At 31.7% G+C, this 17,890-nt stretch overlaps 1 protein-coding gene across 2 annotated transcripts in view; it reads left to right on the top strand.

Moving 5' to 3' along the window:
- The window catches only part of LOC144838679 (transcriptional enhancer factor TEF-1-like), a 46,568-nt gene extending 34,103 nt beyond the window's left edge, over nucleotides 1-12,465 (top strand). For both annotated transcript variants that reach the window (XM_078694128.1, XM_078694119.1), the window contains exons 6-13: nucleotides 2,073-2,116; nucleotides 2,476-2,644; nucleotides 3,397-3,459; nucleotides 4,864-4,971; nucleotides 5,960-6,018; nucleotides 6,694-6,775; nucleotides 8,309-8,461; nucleotides 10,850-12,465. In XM_078694128.1, coding sequence (XP_078550254.1) covers nucleotides 2,073-2,116; nucleotides 2,476-2,644; nucleotides 3,397-3,459; nucleotides 4,864-4,971; nucleotides 5,960-6,018; nucleotides 6,694-6,775; nucleotides 8,309-8,461; nucleotides 10,850-10,963 — 792 coding nt within the window. In that variant the 3' untranslated portion in view covers nucleotides 10,964-12,465. The remainder of the gene's footprint in view (nucleotides 1-2,072; nucleotides 2,117-2,475; nucleotides 2,645-3,396; nucleotides 3,460-4,863; nucleotides 4,972-5,959; nucleotides 6,019-6,693; nucleotides 6,776-8,308; nucleotides 8,462-10,849) is intronic.
- The last annotated feature ends 5,425 nt before the right edge of the window (nucleotides 12,466-17,890 follow it).

Here is a 17,890-nt window from a genome sequence, read left to right as displayed (position 1 = left end):
GAGACCATCACAAGTAGGACGTGTATTCTGACCATGTTACCACATCCATCACGCTCTGTTTAATTACCTTCTTGATTGTCTATCTTTCCGAAAAAAATGCTCGCAACTATTGGACACAGAGAGGTATACATGTTGTACTATCATATTTTCCTAAATTTAAATAAAGAATTTTGTTTCCGAGTAGAAATATACATATTCATGTTATTACTTGCAGAATCAGGTGTTTCGTCATAGTGGGTCAAAACTTTTTCTTTTGTTTTGTTATTGGTGATTAACTTCTTCATCATTCATCATCCATTTGACCCAATTCATTCCATTGGTTCAACATTTTTTTTTAATTTTTGTCCTGGCTTTGTTTTTATAATAAAAATCACTTTTTAAATCAAAACAATAATTTTACGAAAAACACTTGTTTGGACACCTGTTGTACCCAACGTGTAATTGTTGCAAACCTCTACTATACACATTTTATATATTTAGTTTTTACGGAAATCTTCGGATACCAACTTCATTCCGATAATAACAAATTTGGTAAAAGGTAAAACAGGTTATCTGTGTCAGCTGCATAATATATATAATAATGTATGTAAAACGGTATTTTTTGTCGGGTTGCTCATTCATATAATAGTTTAGTTCAAATGTTTCCTTACATCGATATTTTTAGTTGTAATACTTCTTCTTTTAATGTCATTTTGAATAATATATAAATCTGTTTGTTTTCTTGTTCTTTTTTATGTAAATCAAATGTATATTTCATGGCGATCCTGTTTTGGTGTTTTTCTTTACAATGTTGGATCTTGAATAAATAAATAAATAATTTGGGAGGCCACTTTTCAGGAGAAGCCACTTTCCAGGGGAAACCCCTATTGAGGAACTGTCCAACAAAATGAACAAGGGCCAATACACTTTTGGGTCTGAAGTTTTCTCCTTAATAATGGTTTTATTGAGGCTGTGTGGTGCAGTGTGTTGGACTACTGAATGTGGGGTCGAATCCATCACATTGCTTATATCTTTAGAAAAGACACTACTTATGTTTGCCTCTCTACACCCAGGTATACAAATTGGTAGCTGGTACATGTTTGACCCAAAAATGGGGTAATAATATGTACAGCGCTTTTCACACGATTGGGTGCTTTATAAATCCAGGATATTATTATTTTTACTGAAATAAACAATAAAAGAATATTCTCCAGTTAAAAGCACTCACTCGGTTAGAAGTTACTATCAATCAAGTCGTAAAAGTACCAGATTTTTACCTTTTTTGACAATTTTCCAAAACTATATACCCTCGATTAGTAGTAACCCAATAATACTAAATTATATTTTACTATAATAATTAAAAAGCCATATGGTATATTCAGTTCAATAAATTATTATTGTGTATCAATTTAGTTTATTCTTTATGCTCCTAAAGATCCCAGATGTTTCCCAAATTGACAATTATATGAAAATATTAAATGGTCGTTCGCCTATATCCAGTAAAAAAAGATTTGAATATATTTTACCCATAATAATACCAGAATAGCCAAATAATTTGATATATTCAATGGAGTATTTAATATTGGTATTTCTGTACCAAGGGGAAAAATATATTAATTGTTGAAAAGGTGTTTTTAGGTTTGTGAATATTGTATAAACTAGGTTACAAAGATTTAAATCATTTTAATATCAATTTGGATGATATAAGTATTTTGCACAATGCTTCTAGGTGTTTCACATTATTACCCGCTTATTTTTTTGGATCAAATACGTATGGAAACATAATCCCATAATGCAACTATTAATCGGCGCAAAATTGTGTCTTGATCAAACCAGGGACCCATTTATACACCTGGGTGGAGAGAGTTTAAGTAAACAAAAACCTTTAATTTCATATTATTATTATTAAATATATCAACTGAACAATTTCCTAATAGTTTTATACAGCTGTGGCAATAATCAAACCTCTGTCTGGCATTTTTTGTTAAAATTCAAAACTTGGCACAGAGCGTATCAATAATATGATGCAACATTTTTTTAAATTTTTGGATTTGTGTTATTTTAAAGGTTGTTTATTATTTTGTTTCCCACAGCTTTGGAACCCTGCATTGCCAACCCAGGCAGGACCGTCGCAGGAGTAAGTATTCTACAATTATGCCAAATAAGATTTTACAATAAAACCAGACATAGTAGGCTAGCCCAAAGAACCAGAGATAGTAGGCCAGCCCAGGGAAACCAGACACAGTATGCCATCCCAGGGATAACATACATACTAGGTCAGCCCGGGGAAAACCAGACATAGTAGGCCAGCCCAAGGAAAACAGAAATAGTAGGCCAGCCCGAGAAAACAGACATAGTATGCCAACCTGGCGAAACCAGACATATTAAGCTAGCCCAGGGAAACCAGACATATTAGACCAGCCCAATGATGTCCAGTATTGAAAAACTGTATATATTTACATCTAATATAAATTTTTATACATATTGATTTTTTAGTCAAAAGCCTTTCCAGTTATCACAGCCTTACCCCCACACCACAGATTACCCAGCTCCACCACAGACAAATAACGCTCCTCCTGCGTGGGAAGGACGTTCCATAGGTACCAGGAAGTTAAGACTTGTAGAGTTCCAAGCTTTCTTGGACTACCAACGAGATCCTGATAATGTAAGTTGGTTTTAACATACAAGTACTCCTTTGCTACGCCCCCTATTAAGGGGACACCTTGTTGGGTCCCATGGTGTTGGTTCTTTATCACACAGTAACATATCCCTGTATGTCCATGAATTATGGTGTTCCAATGGAGGGTTGTACTGTAATCCATTTCGTTATGTTTCATGTGTATAGCTTCACATGCGTACCAAAATATGGATGCTGCCATCCTTATCTTCATCAATTTTATAATCATCATTATCTGTGTTACCATCATATTCATCATCATCTTTATCTTCACCAATGTGATCCTCATTCTTTTTGTTACCATTATCATCATCTATATCTTCACCAATGACATCCTCATTATTTTTGTTACCATTATCATCATATTTATCTTCACCAATGTCATCCTCATTCTTTTTGTTACCATTATCATCATCGTCATCAATTTTATTATCTTTATCTTCATTGCAAAATGTAACAACACCGTATATGATCGATTATAATCCCACGTTTAAGTATAATCCCACTCCCTAATTTATTCTCAATTTGACAAAATCCACTGTTAATGGAATCCGAGTATAACACCGCCCCTTCATTTTAACCAAATTTTGTACACAAGTCCATGGGACTAATACTTGGTGATATATGATACCATTATTATCACATAGTAATTAAATTGATGATCTGTTATACAATTTGTTTTGTTTTTAAAGATTGCTATATATACTACTTTTACATTTTCCCTTTTATTTTTGTTATAGTATGCAAAACACCTTTTTGTACACCTTGGCTCAAATGTCAGCTATTCCGACCCTATGCTAGAAGTAAGTCAACCTGCTTTTATTTTTTATGTATTTAATAAAAACTGTTTATTTTATGTCCATTTTGGTATCCACTCTTCATTTGTAAGCCCATCATTTGGTACAAGTATTAATCCCATCTTATCACATTTTTGTTATCGAGTGCAGATACAGAGAAAGGATTGAAGCTTTATTTATTATGCTTAATTCCATTTTTATACCAGGCCCTTCCTATGCGAAATTTCTTGATCTGCACCTGTATATCCCAATTATGAATATATATTTATCCCGGCATCTACAACATATCCGTTTTTTTTTTTTTTTATTGCATGGCATGGTGTCAAAGATAACGACATCAGCGATAATCTCATCTATGATAACAGATTCTGAATTTTACCAATTTCCTCTTTATGTTCTCAACGCTAAATTATTTTTGATAGAGTTACACTTTCTATGACCTATTTTAAACATGTCAAAAATCTGGTAAATATGTCGCAACATTTCCATTTATGTATGTCATATGGCATTAATTGCTGGCCGGGCACTATATGTCTGAACAACAATATGTATCTTCCAAAAATTTGTTTGTGTGAGATCAATTCTTTTACATTTTGTATTTACTTTCAACAAAAATTTTTAAATAAGATAATTAAAACAAACAAAAATTGTAATAAGGTCTAACTCCAATTGCTAATTTATTAAGTGAGTCTAATTTAAGACCAAACATCTACAATTCTTCAAAAATCATAATTAAATGACCAGATCTATAAGTTATTATGACCAATCAAATTTGAGCTACCTAGTTACAGATAAAATTATTCCAAATATTGACCATAACTAGTGCTACTAAACGCCTAGTTCCCATTTTATTTAATAATTGCAAACCTTTGTAAGCATATCCAGGTGGTTTAGAGTTGCACACCTGGTAATTCATTACCAGGTGAGCTGATGATATAATATGGGTTGGTATAAAACAGGTGTCAGCACAGTCAGCTAAATTTTTTCCCTTCTCATTTCATTTTTGTCTGCCTTTTTTAACTAAAAGACAATGGGGTAAAATGTCCAACTTCCTGCTTTCATCAGTAAAGATTCTGCTATGTCATTGAATAACATGTGACTCGTGAATACTGGAATCTGATTTGACGTTGGCGGGAAGCAAACAATTCTGGTCCGTAATTATAATAGCCACCATATGAACGAAGGCATACGATATCTATTGCGTCAATCAATTTGTTTAAACTGTCAATAAAATGGATGATATTTTTACCCTTTGTTTATCCCTCTGCTATTTCCCCTCACCTTTCTTTGACTGTTGTAGTCATGGTTGAAATTTTTTCGGTTTTGGCCCAGAGGTATTTTGAGTTTTGTATTAACATGTCTGACAAATGCAATATTGATAACTTCCATATTTTCTGCTTCCGTTTTTAGTCTGTTGATATCCGTCAAATATACGATAAGTTTCCCGAGAAAAAAGGAGGGTTAAAGGAACTGTATGATAAGGGCCCACAAGAGGGCTTTTATTTAGTCAAATTTTGGGTAAGTTCAAAATAAGTATTTCATTAAAAAAATGTTCTGCAGTTTCTGAATGTTTGGGTTATGTGATTTTATTGGAATTAGTATGAAATTTTAGTTTTATGTAAGCGATAAATAAATTAATATATGCATTTAAAAGAATTATATTATATAAATGATTATGACAAAAATAATTTGTAATGAGTTTAACACTGTATCTATGACGATAATAAACAAATACAAATTTGACCGTGCGTTATGTCCTTCAACGGTCATGTTCTCGTTAATTAAATTTCCAATGTTGTCACTTCCCGTATGAACTGAATTGTATCACATCGACGCAGGAAGTAGTTAAACCTAACCAATCAAAACACCTGGCCATCGTGTCTGTGCTAGAGATTGGAATTCACAGGTGGTGACTGGATGTGTAGTCAAAATATGTGTGAAGCTGTAGGCCTAGCCCCCTATTGAATGTCGAAGAAAATTAGTATCATTGACAACAAGGGTTTAGGATTACTTTTGACAAGTTGATCGTCATTGGCTGGATTTACTATTAGCATAAGTGAATACAATGTTACTACTTAAAAATCTCAATGAAGGATTTATTTTTATTAAAACATGTTAAATGACAATAAAAAGAATTAAATTATGAGATAGATCAGTTTACAATAGAACAAAATAATTATTAGATAGTTAATGTTCTTTTTTCATGGTTTAAGAAAATCGTTTAGCATAAAAAAATGTTAACATCTCTAGATCGACTGTTGAAAATATTTTTCAAATACTGGAGTGTATTATTGGTGATTCATGTTTTAGTACATTTATATTTGTTATATAACTTTGCAGACTATATATTTGTGAAAAATCTTCTGTTCTCATTTTAATGATGTGCAATGCTTATTTAATTTCTACCAGGCAAATTTATTAACTTAATTCAGATATATAATAAATATTCAATTTAATTATGTTATTTTGTTTATTATTATCTTTAATTAATTTTTGTCTTAATTAGGCGGATCTTAATTCAAATATGACGGAAGATGCCAACGCATTTTATGGAGTTACAAGCCAGTGAGTATAATAAAAGCAATGTTTAGAAAATATTATTACAAAATTTAAATCATAACTTACATAATATGAATTAAGTCAGAATTTGAAAATAAGAGTCAGAATTTAAACACAAGAGTCGTCGGATTTGAACACAACAGTCAGTATTTGAACATAACAATCAGGATTTGAACACAACAGTCTGATTTGAACACAACAGTCAGATTTGTACACAACTGTCGGATATGAACACAATGGTCAAATTTGAACAAAACAGTCAGATTTGAACACAAGAATCAGAATTTGAACACAACAGTCAGAATTTCAACACGGTCAGAATTTGAACACAACAGTCAGAATTTGAATGCAAGAATCAGAATTTAAACACAAACTGATATTTTAGAATTACAAACACAATAAATAGATGTAAAGATAACTCATTTTAAGGAGGGTAGGTTTGGAAAAAAATGAAATTAAACTCAAACTAGAATCTGTCTGTTATTGACCCACATCACAAGTTGCATTAAACATAAATATATTCAACCCATCAAGTCAATGACAATGTGATATGGCTGGCCTTTCAGAAAATGTCCTGGTATCAATAACAAATGATGTTCTTGTTTGTTCTTATTAATGCCTAGTCTTTATAACCAAAGATAATCCTTTATTTTGCATTTAATTTTTATGTTTTCGTTTTAGATACGAGAGCCTTGAAAACATGACTATACAATGTTCTACTAAGGTGTGCTCATTTGGAAAACAAGTAGTAGAAAAAGTTGAGGTAAGTGTGTTTAAATGGCTAGTTTTTAGTCAAAAGTGAAACCATTTACAATGCTTAATCGTCGATCAATATTGTAATTGTCACCTTGTGCGCTCAAATGGTGTAATCTTGTTTGCTCAAAGTTGCAAAATCGCGAAAATAAAAGGTCGCGAAATAGTTTGAAATGTAAAATTGTGAAAATGTTGGGCTTTACAGTCTGAATAGATTATACACATATTTGTTTATTAAACTATTGGTTATATCCTCCTAATGTGTTATCCTATATTTAAGCTTAGATGTAATGGTTATGGTGTTGTAATTCCTAGAAATCAATTGTTTCCAAAAAGTAGTGGAGCTTGGTGGTTAACATGCTTACTTTCCAATCCCAATATCTATCATTCAATCCACTCCCTAAGTCTCAAATGAGACTGGGCTTATAAGCACGATAAATGATAAAATAGTTGATCCATCCTGATGCGTGCGTATGAAATAAAAACTAAATAAATATTAATTTTTATAATGACACATCATTATTCTAAATTTTCTTAAATCTTTACTTTTGCAACATTTAAATTGGTTGTGGTTAACAACATCCTTTGTATTGTTTTGTATTTTATATTCTAATTTGACGTTTACCTTTTAACACCATAAAAACCCTGTAGCACCACATTCGATAAAATGTGACGATATCATGAATTTATTCAGTCAATTTAAAATTATCTAGTCAAAGATAAGAAAGGACAGTTGTTGGTTAGAGTAGAAGACAAGATAATTTGTATTGGCATTAACTTATCCCTCAACACAGGATATAAATAGAACAAATACAACATATGAACTGTCCCATGTGTACAACTCTATCTTTATTTAACACCATCACATACCCTCTCTACCACACGTTTTACCTCTAGAATAAGTCGAATGGATATACCTTGAATACAATGACGTTAAACATACAACATCGTAACGTTGTTCAATCTATTAATACTAACATGTATAAGGGAAATAAAATTTAAAAAGTATAGGGTCTGTTTTATGTCGAGGAACAAGTAAATACTCGTTGACAGACCGGATCGAGCAGGCCTTTAGTGAAATCTGTCGTCCTGTAACCCCCAGTAATTCGTCTAATTCAATCAGATGTATGAATTACCCGAGCAGTCAAATATAATAAAAGTGATGGCTAGTTTTGAATTAGCTTTGAATTTTAGATGGTCATACAGTGTGTAGTGTGTCGATTATTAAACAATCTGAAATTTTATTGTTAAATTAGTTTAATAGTGCGGTAGATATTACTTGATTATTTCTGCCCAAATAGAAGCAGTTTGATTTACTGGCTAGGAGGGGCTGGCGTTTTGGTTTCTAATTGGAGTCACTTAAATAATTGAATTTAATATATTTTGTTACCCGGTCAAAAACTTAGAAATAAGGAAAGACTAACTCAATAAGTGTTATCATTTGACAGCATTGTACAAAGTTGTAACATTTTTTTTCTTTGTAAATTGTCTCTATATATAAACTAAAAAACTAAATAATATTTTTTTGTCATTGAAATTGCAGACTGAATATGCAAGGTTTGAAAACAACCGTTTTGTGTTTAGAATACACCGGTCCCCGATGTGTGAATATATGATAAATTTCATCCACAAATTAAAACACTTGCCAGAAAAATATATGATGAACAGTGTCTTAGAGAATTTCACTATTTTACAGGTGAGTATTGGTTTTTTTAGATTAAAACAAATTTATAGTTTACTACTTTCACTTTTCCCGATATTTAAATGAGGAGTAACAAAGATGTACTTGTGGTGGGCAGACACAACCATCTACAAAGGCTTCCACCCAACCTAAAGCTTACTTTAAGGTATAAATTTGATATCCTCCCAAACAGTGGTGTAACGCACAGCACAAAGGCCCCTGGTTTAGCACTCCTAATGGGCCCTCGAACGCTGGGTAGTTGCATTGGACTGCTCATGCTCTTGGGCCCCTTGAGCCCCTGGGTTTGGCCAGTGAGCGCTCAAAACTGTTACTCCACTGCTCCGAAAGCAGCTTAATGGAAGCCATCGAGTATTATCACACTTTTTATGACATGAAATCCTCGAATCACCCACCCACCCACGAATTACAAGTTGGGTGTATGTGTGGGAAACCATTATCGGAGACAAAACTGTCCCAAGAAGAATAATTTGCTTAATGGGAAGAGAATTCCCCTTGACAGGGGTTTCCAAAAGGTGTTGCTGTAATAATAATGGAACAAGAATTATCAAGCTTTGTCTCATCGTTTGTATATACACACACACGTCTGGTAGTGATAACAAGTTTACATTACAAATTGTCCCTGATGCATTCAAGCGTATAATATCTTGCTATGAAAGGAAATACTTAATTTACTATTGAATTGGAATTGATGATAGACAGAGAAAAAAAAACCTCAAAGCATTTCAACGTTAATAACGCATTATTCCATTTCCTTTTATTCAGATTTTTTAGACAATTTATTAATTAGTAGTTTATTATTAAATGGTAAAAATAATTTGATTTGTATATAGGCGTAACTTCCATACATTCTGGATGACCAGTGCTATATGTTGCCTATAAAATAATAAAACAGTTTTTTTGGATTAGCTTCAGCATAATAAAAAAAATTCTAAATGTTATACAGTACAAAATCCTGTTTGGTTAAAAAAAAATCTCTAAAATCACTATTAGCTCTAATTGGTCAGAATAGACTGTTACTGAGCGAAGATGGTAGACACAGAGTCACACTAACTGATACAGTACTATTACACATGTATTCTGCTATACATACAGTTGATTGTATATGAAATCAGAAATCAGCCTATCCCAATACAATAGGTTTTGGTTAGCTAGGTTGTGATTTTTAGTTTAAAATGTCTTGATACTGTGCCAACGCATTCTAGAAACTCCTGTTCGAAGTTGTGTACATACTTCTATTATAAGTACCCATATACATGTAGTAAATGTCGCCGTTGATTCTAAACAATCACTCTGACACAGACCAATGGCTGTTCAGTTCAATTTACGTGATGGGACAAAATAGAATGAATACTTCAACTTAAAAAATACAGGCTTCCATTGTGATTTTTTTTCAAAAATGACCCCAGCCGGCAGAATGCAGGGCGTATGTGCGCCTCTCTTGGGAATGCTGGTAGGGAACTTGCAGACAAGCGGAAACGAACGGTTGATCAGGTGTTGGTTGATGACATTAGTGTCTGTCTCTCGTGGGTATTGCCAAGCACACAGAGTCGATGTTGTCTAATTAGAGCCTATTGGTTACATATGCTGTGAGTTGGTATTGCCTTGTAGCACCAAGTGTATTCTGTTGTTTGTTGTCGCCCAGACCAGTTGGTCTATTGAGGTGCATTCTGTTGTTCTTAGTCATCAATTAGTCTTGCAAAGACAGAGCTTAAGAGATTTATCTAGGTGTACTGGTCAAGAAAAAAAATGTAACGCAATATCTATCTAGATACAGACAGTCAACTCTCCCAATCCTAGACTCTGAAACCAGAAACTCCCCTAGTAGTTTAGTAAATTTGATTATAGTTCTTTTACAGGAATTTCTTGATATTTCAAGTGATCTTCCATCTCCCACTAATGGTGCAATTTATCCGTATTGTTTGGATATACAAAAAAAAAACATCTCTATAGTGCGTTCAAGTCTCTCCTAACTAGTGTTCTGGTGGTAGAACAAGTCTTCTCGGATAAGGACTTCTTGGGAGGTTCAGTGTACACATATGCCTTGTGTGCACTTCAAAGTATACAGTGCATCATTTGGAAGAGTAGGAGTTTATCCCGATGTACTGTTTCATCTCTGTCGCTGTGGACAGACGAATGAGCACCGTTTGGTGGCAGCTGTACGACACTAAGGGACCCCTAGTAACCCTTAATTTGTATGTGCAATGTCTAGTTCACTATTAATACTACTGTATAAAGTTTAATGTAATTACAATGTAATGGTGAAACATTTGTAGTAAGTGCTATGCAAGTCTACCATTATTAGTAATATTATTAGTATTCAACTGTACTTGTTCTTTTCAATCATATTAGTAAAATATATACCTATTTTTTTTTTTTTTGTAGGTCGTATCAAACGTTGAGACTCAGGAAACTTTACTGTGTATAGCTTACGTATTTGAAGTATCCACTAGCGAACATGGAGCACAACATCACATTTATCGCTTGGTCAAAGATTAAAGGGTTGCCAAGCTTTTGGCTAAGCAACACAAATTTTAAATCGTTTCTACAACTTGTTCTGTGGTGAAATTTTATGAAATATATTTTAAAATTTTGAAACAAAAACCATTTGTTTCAAACATCATGTGGTGCTTCTTTTATATATTGCTGTAATGATGTATATCCTAGACTTGCAACACCAGGCTCAAGTTGTAATCGTCATATATCCGTGCAGGTTTTTCACGGAACAGTTTCTGTTAAGACGTCTGGATGATTTTATGAGAAGCCTACAGAAATCAGGAAGACTACTCAACAAAATAAAATTACCAGCATTTTTTGATTGACTGTTTCAACGTATGATAATGTCCTCATCTGAAATCATGATAAATGACGGAACATGAATGTAATATAGATAGTGTGGTTTTAATTTCTATCTGTGTAGTTTCGTTTGAAAAAAAAGAATGAAATTTCAGAATCTAACAACCCAAAATGAAAAGGTCCTGTCATGGAATAATCAAATCTGTACCTTGCTAATTCAGGAAGTTGATGTACAATCCCATACCCTAGAAACGGCTGCGTCATCCCTTTTCAGAGGAGATGGGTATCGTTGGATTGCTTCCCCTGGGTCAGATGACGAGGTCAACCCAATACCAAGGGAATTCACTAAGAATGAGCCCAGATGTTCAAATGCTGGACACATCTGTCCAATCTAACAGATGTCCTGACTGCATCCTAATCTTAATTGAAACATGTTTCTTAATTGTCGTATATCTGTAACAGGTTGGGAATCATGTAATAGAAATTAAATCGTTAGTGATAGACACTGACCCTAAGTGACCAATTAAACAATGTGCTAGTTGTCATGTGATTGTTTTATATCAATATTATTGGTTAGTTTATCTCACAAGCCTGCTTAAAGATTTGTGCCTTTGAACCTCTGTTAGATACAAGTGTCTTGTTTTTACAGTAGAAAGTTTTGTTGTTTTTTTTTCTGGTGCCTATATAAAATCCTGATATACAATAGTGCCTTGATAAAGTGATAGACTTTTTAGTGATAATCAAATCTTTTTATTTACGATTTGGAAAATGTGCATGAATGATATTTCAATGCATTATTTTTCCGTCCTTAAGTTGACGCAAAATACCTTGATTGCAAGTCGGTTATTTCTTAAATGAAATAAAATTGCGGAAGTATAAAAAGTTTGTGGAAAAACCTTGGTTAGTAAAAACCTCAAAAAGCACTATTTAAATTTTGTTCATAATTTACAATTAACAAATTTATAACTTCACCTTTAAATTCAAATTCTGAGTAAGATTGCCTATCCTTTCTACATTTGCCTTGTACTCAATAATTTAAAAACATCAATTTAAACAAAAATTAATTTAAACATGAATTTTTATTCATTTTGAAAAATACAATTTTATTTATTATTGTTATTTATTAGAAATAGAAATCTCTAATAATTTTGTATTAAATAAAATGTAGATTAAATAATTCTGCTTAAATTTCACATTATTCATCAAACTTGAAGGTAATTTTAAACCCTCAAACCTGTAGCTTCCGTCTGATTTGTGTGTTTTAGTAACACTGGGAGCTTGTCCCCTATCAGTAAAATAGCTTTTTGGGGTATTTTATTCCAGAAATATATGAAACCCTATCGTATACGATGATGGGGATATAACGTAATGAATATAGGGTGTGTTTTTGTAATTGTAAAAAGTGTAACATATCACTAACTATGTATTTAGGCTCATACAGAGATAAAGACTTTTTAGATTTTTGTATTGATAATCAATAATAGCGACTTTTCGTTTTCATAACGCGACACATGCCTAATAAGTAAAAAGTTAATTCTGCGTAGAACGATATTTTTACTTGATATGTGTGTAGTCATGTGGCGCGTCATGAAAATGAAAAGTAGCTAATAACAATGATAAATAAAATGAGTAGAAATACCTTATTTTTACAACAAAATGTAACAGATAATGAATGTACTAAAGGATGTTAATTAAAAACAAATAGTAACTTATGTTCATGAACAACATGTTCTAATTAGATTTATATTCTTAGTGAAGTTGCAATATGGTGGATTTCATAAGTAAGAATGTAGGTAACCAAGGGATAAGATTGTAATATTGGGTTTGTGAAAATGTAGAGGAACAATTGCTAGATTGTGAACGATTCTTTTGGATTTATTACAATGATAAGTTAAATAAAGTCTGCGAATGCATTTTCATCTACGATATCTATACTTGAAGATCTGCAGGAAAGTATGGAGTGACTTCCTATAAAGAGTGGCATTACTTCCTTGATGTTGTGAACTTGCTTCCTAGTGTGGAGTTCCTTCCTTGAACTTGAGGAGTTGCTTTTTTAAAATGTGGTGGACTTGCTTTTTCTGCCTCTTGTAAATGTGAACTTTCTTCCTAGAAAATGTGGAATTACTTCCTAGAAAGGATGAAGTTACTTTACTTCCTTAAAAATGTGAACTTGCTTCCTAGAAAGTGTGAAGTTATTTCCTACGAAGTGTGGAGATTCTTACAGGAAAAGTTGAAGTTAACCTTCTTTGAAAGTTGGGACTTATTTTCCAGAAAGTATGCAATTGCGTTTTTGAAGGTGAAGAGTTTTTCCTAGAAAGTTTAAAGTTTGCTTCTAGAAAGTGCAATGTTAACTTCCCTGGAAGTGTGGAGTTGTTTACATGGTAGTGGGAAGTTCCTTTTTAGAAAGTGTTCTTCATGGTGTGGAGTTGCTTCTAGAAAGTGTGATGTTAACTTCCCTAGAAGTGTGGAGTTGTGTGAACTTCCATTTTAGACAGTGTTCTTCTTCATTGTGTGGAGTTGCTTCTAGAAAGTGTGGCTTTAAGTGTCTGTAAAGTATGGAATTGCTTCATAGAATGTGAGAAGTTCTAACTTCTTTAAACATAGTGTGGAGTTAAGTTTCTTTAAAGTATGGAAGTTGCTAAGTTGCCAAGAAAGTTTGGAATACTTCCGAGTAAAAGTAAACTTCCAAAAAAAATATATCAAAGTTACTTTGGATATTCTAGTCTAAACTTCCTCAATCTCTCAATCAATGCAGGTATTCGCTCACAAAATGTTTAGTCTTTCAGTTGTTCCTCTTATTTTACCAAACCCATGTTCATAGTAAGAATTTAAATTGTAAAGGATAGAAGATTTAGACAGTTTTATACGAACAATAAAGGATAATGGTTGAGTTTCCATAGTACCTTCCACTTGTTCATAGGTGCTGTGTTTTTAAACAAAAGATACTTAATATTTATAATACTGAAAAGAAGGGGAAATGAACAAATTACTTGTTGTAATGCAATTTCTTTTTTAATCTTGAATTAATGTATTCACTATTTATAAATCCTTTTACCATGAGTCATAATGAGTGGGTATATAGCCACCTAAAATGTTTGATACCAGCTCCAGCTATACATGCATCACCTTGCTTGATATATAAGCTTGAAGATGTTTGAATTGTTTAGAAATTTACATTATTTCTTGCCTAAATTTCTATATATTAAAAACTGCAGGAACCTAATATGGGACCTAGTTTTTAAAATTTTGATAAATGATTTTTTTTAAACAGAACTCGTTTTGAAATTTCCAATTTTGGATATTTTGGTGAGCAAATTCAACAAACTAGTACAATGGCAGTAATAACTAAAAAATAAGATGCTGTTGATTAATTTTATTCAAATTAATTATTCAAGCAGTTAAATGAATACATTTACTTTAACATTAAATTTATAATTAATTTGTAAGTTATTTTTTATATATTTTTTTGTTTGAAGTATAAGTGATGAGTTGTGAATGATTTTTAAGCCAAATATGGTCTTTCAAGATCTGAACGCAATTCATATCTTTATTTCTTTTTAAATTTAAATAAAATACTGGAGAAAAAAAAAGATGAATTCAACCATAGAATAACATTAGTTGCATGTACATAACTCTGCATGCATGCAACATTTTAAATCTTCTTTTGTAAATATGTATCTAGGTTTTTTTTTATATATGCAAGTGCGTTTTATATGGTTAAGCCTATGTTTGATCAATTTTTATGTATTTTTCAAAGCTGTAGAAATATGAAGGGAAAATGAAAGAATGATGCAACAGATGTTGGCTATAAAGAGATGAAATATTTTGGTACTCATTTGTTTTTAAACATTTACTGCTGCAAAAAATATAATTAAAGCGACTTAAAAGATAAAATATTGTTATTAAAAAAGTACAGTGTGATACCTATAACTACATTTGCCCATATTTGAGTGGCCATATACAGGGGAGAATTTAGGATTTTCAAATGAGAAGTTCTGACAAATATAATAATTTTAATCTGTCAAAAAGTAGTTTAAAATTTCATTTTAGCTGTCTAAATGTGGTAGGGGTAGAACACCACCCTCTGGATCCACCCCTAAAACAGCATTGCTGACCCCAAAGATGTTCAGTAACTCAAAGGAAATAGTAGAAAGATACACTGAAGTCTGTTCCTCTTTTTTTCTTTTGTACAAGACAGACATTTTTTTAAATTTCAAGTCTTCTCCAGTTTTCAGTTTGTCGCTTAAAATGTAACAAATTTGCCAAAGTCTATGTGCATATCATTAATTCAAAAGGAACCATTTTAATAATGAATTTATGAACTGTGAAATGGGTTAAAACTACTAGTAAAAAGTAACCAAAATTTTATATTGATTTGTTGTGTTTAATATTTATGATTTTTGCATATCATTTTAATTTTTTCAGTGCCATATTCATAATAATAGTTTAATATTATTTTTACATTACTGCTTTATTGACAATGAAAATGATTAAAAAACAAAAGATGTTTTCCGTGGCATACCAGGAGATTCCAAAACCATCTCAGATGTTCTGATAGAGTGACATCAAAGTCATTTTGTTAACTTTTTCAAAGAATTATTATTATTTTATATATTTTAGGTATCCAATCCAAAGTTTGTATTCGAACCAGTAAATAATCATATTTTTGTAGTCTTTTGATACAAAATAGTAAAGTCTTCAAAATAACAATCTTTTTTTTATTCATAAAATGTTGGAAGATCTGTATGTTTTATTTTCATATTTTCTTTTCTTTGAGCTGAAAATTAATGATTTTATGATTTATTTTTTAATAGTGTTTGTAAATCGTCTTTAAATAATTTTATAGTATTTAAGATCTAAGATGATTTCATACCGTTAATTAATTATTCATTGGGAAAGCATGTTATAAATGATAAAACATGGACAAAGTTATTTGGCCTCCAGGGGTTTAAAATGTGGGAGTTGTTGGCCCTCAATGGGCGTTACCTTGACCATCATTGCTTGGAATAAATCTGTATAAGAAATGAATTTTATTTGTGCAAGTATGTTCGGTTCAACAAAATGTACTAAAATTGTTTACAGTTGATTTTATGGGTTTTTTTGCACATTTTTGACAAAAACATAATGTGGTCTGTGCATCTATACATTTATAAACTTTTTAAAATTGTTGAAAAATTGCAAAACTTCAACGCTTTTATTTGTTGACAGGGAAATCACATAATCTGTTTTGTATAAGATGATAACGCAAAAAATGCCCCAATTTTTACCCTTTTATTTTTTTACATAACTGCTTACTATGCGTCTATAAGATGATGATAACGCAATATATACACATATATAGCAATTTTATTGCATAATAATTGAATTTTGAATAGTGCATATTTTGGCCATTTTTCGAAAAAATCCCTGTGCTATAGTACAGGGATTTTTTCCAAAAATGCCCAAATTTTGACCCTTTTATTTTTTGACATAACTGCTTACTATGCGTCTATAAGATGATGATAACGCAACATATATGCATATATAGCAATATTATTGCATAATAATTGATTTTTGAAAAGTGCATATTTTGACAATTTTTTGGAAAAATCCCTGTGCTATATAGTACAGGGATTTTTTCAAAAAATGCCAAAATTTTGACCCTTTTATTTTTTGACGTAACTGCTTACTATGTGTCTATAAGATGATGATAACGCAATATATACACATATATAGCAATATTATTGCATAATAATTGAATTTTGAAAAGTGCATATTTTGGCCATTTTTCGAAAAAATCCCTGTGCTAATAGTACAGGGATTTTTTCCAAAAATGCCCAAATTTTGACCCTTTTATTTTTTGACATAACTGCTTACTATGCGTCTATAAGATGATGATAACGCAACATATATGCATATATAGCAATATTATTGCATAATAATTGGATTTTGAAAAGTGCATATTTTGGCAATTTTTTGGAAAAATCCCTGTGCTATAGTACAGGGATTTTTTGAAAAAATGCCAAAATTTTGAGCCTTTTATTTGTTGCCATAACTGCTTACTATGCGTCTATAAGATGATGATAACGCAACATATATGCATATATAGCAATATTATTGCATAATAATTGATTTTTGAAAAGTGCATATTTTGGCAATTTTTTCGAAAAATCCCTGTGCTATAGTACAGGAATTTTTTCAAAAAATGCCAAAATATTGACCCTTTTATTTTTTGACATAACTGCTTACTATGTGTCTATAAGATGATGATAACGCAATATATACACATATATAGCAATATTATTGCATAATAATTGAATGTTGAAAAGTGCATATTTTGGCCATTTTTCGAAAAAATCCCTGTGCTATAGTACAGGGATTTTTTCCAAAAATGCCCAAATTTTGACCCTTTTATTTTTTGACATAACTGCTTACTATGCATCTATAAGATGATGATAACGCAACATATATACATATATAGCAATATTATTGCATAATAATTGAATTTTGAAAAGTGTATATTTTGGCAAAATCCCTGTGCTATAGTACAGGGATTTTTAGAAGTCGATATTTTGGTTACAAATTACGAGATAAAAATCCCTACTCTACTACTCAACTCTATAGTACAGGGAAAAATCAGAACCAAACATG

This window comes from Antedon bifida, chromosome 1 (genome assembly GCF_963402885.1).
Source record: "Antedon bifida chromosome 1, ecAntBifi1.1, whole genome shotgun sequence".
In the NCBI taxonomy this organism is placed as follows: Eukaryota; Metazoa; Echinodermata; class Crinoidea; order Comatulida; family Antedonidae; genus Antedon; species Antedon bifida.
Note: the sequence above shows the minus strand (reverse complement) of the source record. Positions and strands in the feature narration are given on the sequence as shown.